This window comes from Sceloporus occidentalis, unplaced genomic scaffold (assembly GCF_023333645.1).
Source record: "Sceloporus occidentalis isolate IW3139 unplaced genomic scaffold, rSceOcc1.0.p SCAF_194, whole genome shotgun sequence".
Lineage (NCBI taxonomy): Eukaryota > Metazoa > Chordata > Lepidosauria > Squamata > Phrynosomatidae > Sceloporus > Sceloporus occidentalis.
Window position 1 is genome coordinate 939,271 of NW_028317174.1, and position 7,826 is coordinate 947,096.

Below are 7,826 nucleotides of genomic sequence, written 5' to 3' on the forward strand. Positions count from 1 at the left end.
TTAATTGAGACATGGTAAATCATTACTAATTTAAGCATACTCACTTGTTTTGATAACCAAGCAGTATAAATGTTTCCAAGTAAATTTGGCATTGGGGCCGAGTTGGCAAAATGTGACATTAAGTCTGCATTTCGCTTACTCCCAATACATCCTGGAGATTTTGAGCTGCTAGGTTTTTATTTTGAGGGTGGTTATTATATTGACAGGGCTCTCCCCATGGGCTGCTCGGTTTCATGCGCAGCTTTTGAAACCTTCAGCACATTTTTGGAATGGGCCATTAGGTCCAAATCTGGTCAACAGGGAATAGTACATTACCTGGATGACTTTTTGTTTATTGGAACTTATCAGACTGGCCAATGTTCAGCTTTATTGTCTCAATTTATTTCCCTGTCTGATGAACTGGGTGTACCTTTGGCGCCCGATAAGACTGAGGGCCCCTCCTATAGTTTAACCTTTTTGGGCATTGAGATCAGCACTGACAGTCAATTTTGCAGACTTCCTGAAAACAAGCTTATTAAGCTTAGGCTTCGGTTATGCCAATTTATTTCTTTAAAAAAGGCCACACTGCAAGAATTGCAAGAAATTATTGGCCATTTAAATTTTGCTTGTAAAGTGGTAGCGCCAGGCCGTGCCTTTTTACGACGATTGTGTGATGCTACTAGGGGTTTAAAATTGCCTCATCACAGGCTGAGGGTGTCTAAAGAAATCAAAGAAGACTTGGGAGTTTGGCTATCCTTTTTTGACTGACTTTAACGGTGTTTCCTTTTGGAGGGAGGAGAAAAAGCTACAAGATGCACTACAAGTGGCTTCTGATGCAGCAGGTTCTTGTGGGTTTGGCGTCTACTTTCAGGGGCGGTGGTGTGCTCAAACTTGGCCCGATGCTTGGATTGCCTCTGGCATTACCTCTGACCTCACTTTTTTAGAATTTTTTCCGATTGTAGTCGCAACCACAATTTGGGCCAAAGAATTGTCAAATTCTTCTGTTCACTTCTGGTGCGACAACCTGTCAACAGTTCATGTCATAAACTCTTTAACATCCAGATCCCCAAGGGTTATGGGACTGGTTCGGGCTTTCACATTACAGTGCTTAAAGTTTAATATACTGTTCACAGCTCGGCATATTCCCGGATTAATTAATGAGAAAGCTGATGCCCTTTCTCGTGCACAGATGGAGCGGTTCAGACTTCTGGCTCCAAACGCTGCTGCGTCACCAGATCCAATGCCGCCAGACCTTTGGAGTCTTGGCCTCACGAGGTGATACGGGCAATTGGCATGTCTTTAGCTTCAAGTACCAAAAAGAGCTATATTAGAGCCATTGAAGAATTTTTGGTTTTTCGCAGAAGTCAAAAGCTAGTCGAGGAGCTGCCGGTACCGTGTTCTCATATTCTTCAGTTCTGTGTTTACCTCCACAACAAAGGGCTTAAGTCACGCTCCATTAGGTCCAAATTATCTGCTCTTGCCTTTTGGTCAAAGGCTCAGGGCCTGACTGATCACACTACTGATTTTCGAATAGCTAAAACGTTAGAAGGTTGGTCCCGAGAGAGCTGCACTACAACGGATGCACACACTCCTCTATCCCCCACTATCCTTAAGGGGCTAAACACTGTTTGGTCCTCTTTGTGCAGCTCTCCTTATGAGGTGTTGCTCTTCCAGGCTGCTGCCTTAACTGCCTTTTTTGGTGCTTTAAGGGTCTCTGAATTGGTGCCAACGTCCAGACACGATAAATCTGGCAGGGCGTTGCGCTTTCAAGATATCCAATTTAATCAAAAGGGCTTTTCACTTACTATCCGGTTTTCCAAGACTGATCAATTGGGCAGGGGATCAAAAATTTTCCTGGGCCAATGCAGTGATCATTCTCTTTGCCCAGTTCTCGCCCTCAGATTATTTCTAGATGCTAGGGGTTCTCATCCTGGGCCCCTTTTTTGTCATCAAGATAGGTCTCCCCTTACTAAATTTCAATTTTGGTCCATTACCTCCAAGGCACTAGATCGCCTAGGACTCCAGGGACTTAAATTTGGGACACACTCCTTTAGGATTGGGGCGGCATCCACAGCAGCGATGATTGGTTTTCAGCCACAAGCCATTCAAAAGCTAGGTCGGTGGAGTTCTGATACCTATCGCAGATACGTTAGACCTATTCAATTCTAATTGTTTTTGTCTTGTTTCAGACTCTAGCCTATGGCCGAGCCGACTGCGGATATTGATCTGTGGCCATAGCTTCATATATTGGGCTGCTCGCCATGCCAGACGTGGACCCTTCGGATGTCACCTGGGCCTGGCCGAGACAGCATTGATTGAATGGATGGGCAAGCGTGGCCTGAGATGGCACGGATTGATGCCCCTTCTGTTTGGGGAGCGCCGTCGGCCTCCGCCTCATATTCTACTTATTCACCTTGGTGGTAATGATTTGGGACTTCTTCAAGGCAAGGCCCTTATCTTACAAATTATTCGAGACTTTCGATCCATTTTGGATCGCTGGCCTTCTGTTCAAATTGTTTGGTCGGCCATGGTGCCTCGTAAAGTTTGGGGTGGTGGCGGTGATCCTCGTTTACTTAATAGGGCTCGCCGTAGAGCTAATAACGAGATTCACAATGCCCTGGATCGTGGGTTGGGTCACTACATAGCTCATCCAGCTATTGTTTTACAACACCCAGAGTTATATAGGCCTGATGGCATTCATTTAAGTGATGCCGGCAATAATATATTTCTTGAAGATTTGCAAAAGGGGTTGCAGGCTTGTTTAGCCAGCCTGGTGGGGGATAGGGGCTAAGCCGACGCTTGCCCCTATCTGTGGCGGTTATGGGGAGATGTAATTGTCTGGTGAACACCTATGGCACCCACTCGGGGTGAAGGTTAGGCCTCTTGGACTTCTTCTTAGGTCTTGCGAGTAAGGAGAGAGAAAAAGAGACCTTCCTTGGGGCTGACCTGGGATATAATCCTCAGTCAAGTCTGGCGAGTTGACTGTGGAAATCTCAGGCTGGCGTTCCATATGCAAGCTGGCCGGGGAGCAACCCAGTCATTGGGTTATCCTCGGAGCTCAGGTGTTTCACCCAGGGAAAGCTGAGGAGGTGGCATGAGGGATAGACCACCTGCCACAGCTGCTCCCACATCAGGTTGCTCCCCTCTAGTTTGCAAGTATTCAAAAACAGTTATAAATAGTTAATTCCTCAAATAAAGTGGCCCTATTTCAACCCACATTTGTGTCTGGTCTCGTTATTTCAAGTTAGACAGTAATCACTTGTTTTGATAACCAAGCAGTATAAATGTTTCCAAGTAATTGCAGGGCAAATACAGTCAGCTCTCCATATCCACTGATCCCTTATCCATGGATTCAACCATCCCGCAGCTTGGGGAAAACTGTTTTGTGGAGTGTTAATATACAATAATCTTAACTCTCATTTTACAGTGTAACATATTTTAAACATCATTGAACAAATGTTGCCACAATGCAATTCAAAATAACTTCACCACCATCACAAGAAGATAATGCTTTGCTTTTCTTCAAGCTGTGCAGTAACCCATTTTTGGTAGGTGGCATGAGATCATTAGGCCTGATTTGCCAAGAAGTGTCAAAAATGCAAATATGAGTATTCCTACCAAGAATCTTTTTTTTAAAACCATAAGATAAGTTTCAATCACAAATTTCCTCAAAGAGTTGCTTCTCAACTAGGTTGTTAAGTAATTAAGACAAGAATGCTTTGATGATTTCATCCTTGTTAGGGGAAAATATTTTTAACTGATTTGGCTGATCAGTGAGTTGGCACCCAAACAAATATGTTATTGCTTGGGAACTCTCTTGCCAAATGGATTTTTCACATAAACATTTTGAATATGTTTGTTAGATGTGGCATTAAGACAGTGATGAGCACAACATACTTTGCTATCTTTACTAGGGTTCTAAATATATGATTGATTACCTTACATTTTGAAAATAATGGGCTTAACATGCTGATTTTCTCAATCCGCAATGCTCAATTTTGCTGCTAGTTAAGCTCCCTTGCTCTGACATTCTTACACTATTTATAATTCAAATATATTGTATGTGCCAGTTTTGTGCTTCTGAGATTGGTATTCAACAAAGTACATATCCAAGGCCGATAGTCACTATTGTCTAACAACCATCTCTCTCCCTCTCAAAAAAGGGATGATGATGGTGATGATGATGATGGGTATAAACATCATTTATGCTTCTACTCACACAGTATGAGAAAATGCCAGAGCTTGTTAATTACATATAATGTAAGTAACCTCACATATCCCTTCCGCATAGTCACTGTCACTGGAGACTGTTGGAAATTGTTACTGTGATTCATGTCTTAGACTCCACATTACAGTCTAAAAAGCTCAGCCTAAATCTCCTTTTCTACCATATAACAAAACTTAGATGCCTTTCTTATATTTTCATGTTGGAGACACAATGGCCTGAAATACATGGGCCAAATAAAGCACTGGCTACTCTGGGGTGTGTAGTGTTCAAATGATGCATGGCCCCAAAGTGGCTGCAACCCAGTCCTTTGGATCAAATCAAAAAGGAGGAGGAATAATCCAGCTCATGGTGGCAGCTGGGTTGAGACCATGGTGGCAGCCTGCTTTGGAAGTGGGCCACGTGGTTGTTGTAGTCCTGGTGTGATTGTGAAAGGAGAGGCTGGAGGCTTTCTCTTGTTGCCTGTCTGCTTCACCCCCACAGTGTATCCCCCCACTTCTGATAATCTATTTTGTTCCTTCTGGTAACAAATGGGACCAATCCAATATGCTCTGGTGCTGGTACACATCAGCCCTATTCTCTTTGGATTCAGCTGAATCAATTGGGCAGACCTAGTCATTATACATTGCTTGAGAAGGCTGTAATTTATTTTTTATCTCTGAAATAATAATAATAATAATAATAATAATAATAATAATAATAATAATAATATTTATTTACATCCCACCCTTCTCCCAGGGCTGGGACTCAGGATGGGTTACAACATTAAAAAAAACCATACAGTTAAAAACATACAAAAATAGTGTATTAAAATAGAATTAAATTACTACAATAATTAAGTACTTAAAAAGATTAAAATGCTTAAAATACATTAAAAAATCTAACAACACCCCATCACATGCCTTAAAAACTTTCTGTTTTAAAAGCCTGTCTAAACAAGTAGATCTTAGCTTGCCTGTGGAAGGATAACAAGGAAGGGGCCATCCTGACCTCCCTGGGCATGGAGTTCCAGAGTCTAGGGGCAGCCATAGAAAAGGCCCTCTCTCATGTCCCCACTAACCGTGCTGGTGATGCTGGTGGGATGGAGAGAAGGGCCTTCCCCAAAGATCTCAGAGCCTGGCCAGGTCATATAGGGAGATACAGTCTGCCAAACAGCCTAGACCTGAGCCATACAGGGCCCTATAGGTCATCACCAACACTTTGAATATCTCTTCCTGGGTTGTAACTTGAATTAAACAAAGACAATTATGAGTCTCATAAAATATCAGATCAGTTACAGTAAAAATTAAACAAAAATGAGCAAGAACTAATATCTTTCTTTCTCTCTCTCTCTCTTTTTGTTTCTCTTGTTTGAGCTTTGAAAATACAATTTTTCTTATTCTTCTCTCATCTAAACCCAAATGTAGCATGTACCTGAACATTATCACATTTGAAAATTAAGTAAGGAGGATTATTTTGACTCAAAATAGACTACCAAATAGTAAGGTGGTCTGAATAACAAAATTCCCTAACAAATAGCAATATTTATTTTATTATTGCTATTAAGATCATCATCATCATCATCATCAGCAGCAGCAGCAGCAGCAGCAGCATCAATAGCATCATAATCATCTTTAACTTATGCAGACATAAAAATTTATCCAAGCCATCTAAACTGTCTCTGTATTTTCCAGATGGTACTCTTTTGGCTAAGCAACAAAATGTACAGAATAAGCAAGAAAAATAGAATTCAGGACATTTTAAAGCAGCATAATATTAGCTTGACAGCTCACACTGAGTCTTCTTTAGAAATATATTGTGATATTTGGGAATACATATATGATTATTTCTCAGTTGAAACTATACCCTTTGCAAACACATTTTATTATTATACAATCAGACTAAGGGCTGTCTGCATTTGTCACATTTGTTTGAAAGGCATGCTGCTGATCCAAACTTAATCAAACCCTTGCTGAAGGCAAGACCAAAAATCAATGAAAGGTTTATGAGTCCAATTAAAATAATCTTTAAGGAAACACAAAGGCTACTTTTGCCACTTTTGAGCTGTGGTATCGCTTTTGTGAAGACAATATCACTTGAATTTCCCTCAGGAGCTGTTTGGGAGAAAGATGGCCATCACTACCTCAACATTTAAAAAAGTAAAAAATAAATAAAATAAAATTGAATACCTATCACAGAGAGTTTGGGACAGCAGTTTGAATCTTACCTTTTTATAAATCCTGTTGAACTCAGAGAGACTTATTTTTGATTCAACATGTTTTGAATCTCACCATCAGAGTTTTCTTACTGTCACATAACTTCATTCATGTGAAACTAATGTGGCAGAATCTTCACAGTATGCTTCTGGCATGTCATCTCCTTAACACTTATTGTCAAATCTGGAAATATTGTATCTAGAGAGTGTAGGAAGAAAGTACACCAGCTGACAAGATAAAGATGACACCATGTCATATGGCATGGCCTTGGATACGAGAACATTATCAAGAAGAACTTTGAAGAACTTTGTGCAGGGATAAAAATCTGCACAACATTTGCATGGTATATTCAAAAGGTCAGGTTTCTGTGGTGGCTAAGTGTGTTTTTTCACACTTGACATTGTATGTCAACTGCACCTATTTCATGTAAACACCTGATCTGGCCATGGTGACACTTGCCTTAGATTAGTGTAAAATACTCTATGTTTGGGATGGAAAGATTATTTTTTTAAAAATTCACAAAATAGTCAAAAACATGTTTTTAAAGTACTGGAAACCCCTGATAAAATAAAACCTGGACCGATGAGAATCTTCATAGACTTATACTGTGCAAAATTCACACACATGATTGTTTTGCACAGAAATCAGCATTGGCTAGAATCCTGTATCACAGTTATGAATGCATAACTGGGAGTTATGTACTTATTACTATTACATGTTCGTGGTACTTATGTAGCCCCTTGTGGCAATGTAGGGACTATGAAAGTCCCCAATATTCACTTACCAGGCAGTAGTTGCTGTTTCTACTTCCATTGTGTAAATGATCTTTAGTGAAAAGTTTCCTGTTTCTGCTTGTCATAATAGGGATCACTCACGGGAGGAGATGGAAATGGAAGCTAGCTGCTTCCCAACTGACAAAAGAATAGACTCTATTGATCACAGCTGCTGCTGCATGGTAAATAGGGATTGGGGGATTGCAACAAGATAACTCTGAAACAACATAACTCAATGTTTATGCACACATATAGATCACACAAGATTCTGGGCATTTTCTATACCGAAATATTATTTCCTGTGCTGAAAATCTTACTTTATCCAAAGAAAATCTTATTTGCTGCACAGAAAATGCTGCAAATAGGGATTCGTTATACACAAAATGTACATATGGTTGATTTGCATAGGAAACAATATTTTCTGCAGAGGAAACCGCATTTTCTGTGCAGTAAATGTGTGGTGTCTATTGCAGAAAATGCTGTTGATGGACAACCATAAAATAATGAGACCACACACAAGGCATTGGATTAAAAGGAGCCATATTATTTGATCTAAAAACCTATTTAATGACCTGATCCTGGGGATAAGCACAGAGGGGAGCAACCTGATGTGGGTCCAGTTTAGGCCAGGTGTCAACCTGTGACTACCGGCTC

At 40.6% G+C, this 7,826-nt stretch overlaps 1 protein-coding gene across 1 annotated transcript; it reads left to right on the forward strand.

The window, feature by feature from the left end:
- Window positions 1–1,272: 1,272 nt before the first annotated feature.
- LOC149278314 (uncharacterized) lies at window positions 1,273–3,195 on the forward strand. Its single transcript, XM_089502110.1, has 2 exons — window positions 1,273–1,368; window positions 2,096–3,195. Exons 1-2 carry the CDS (start codon window positions 1,273–1,275, stop codon window positions 2,768–2,770), a joined length of 771 nt encoding a protein of 256 aa, XP_089358236.1. The 3' UTR covers window positions 2,771–3,195.
- Window positions 3,196–7,826: the final 4,631 nt, after the last annotated feature.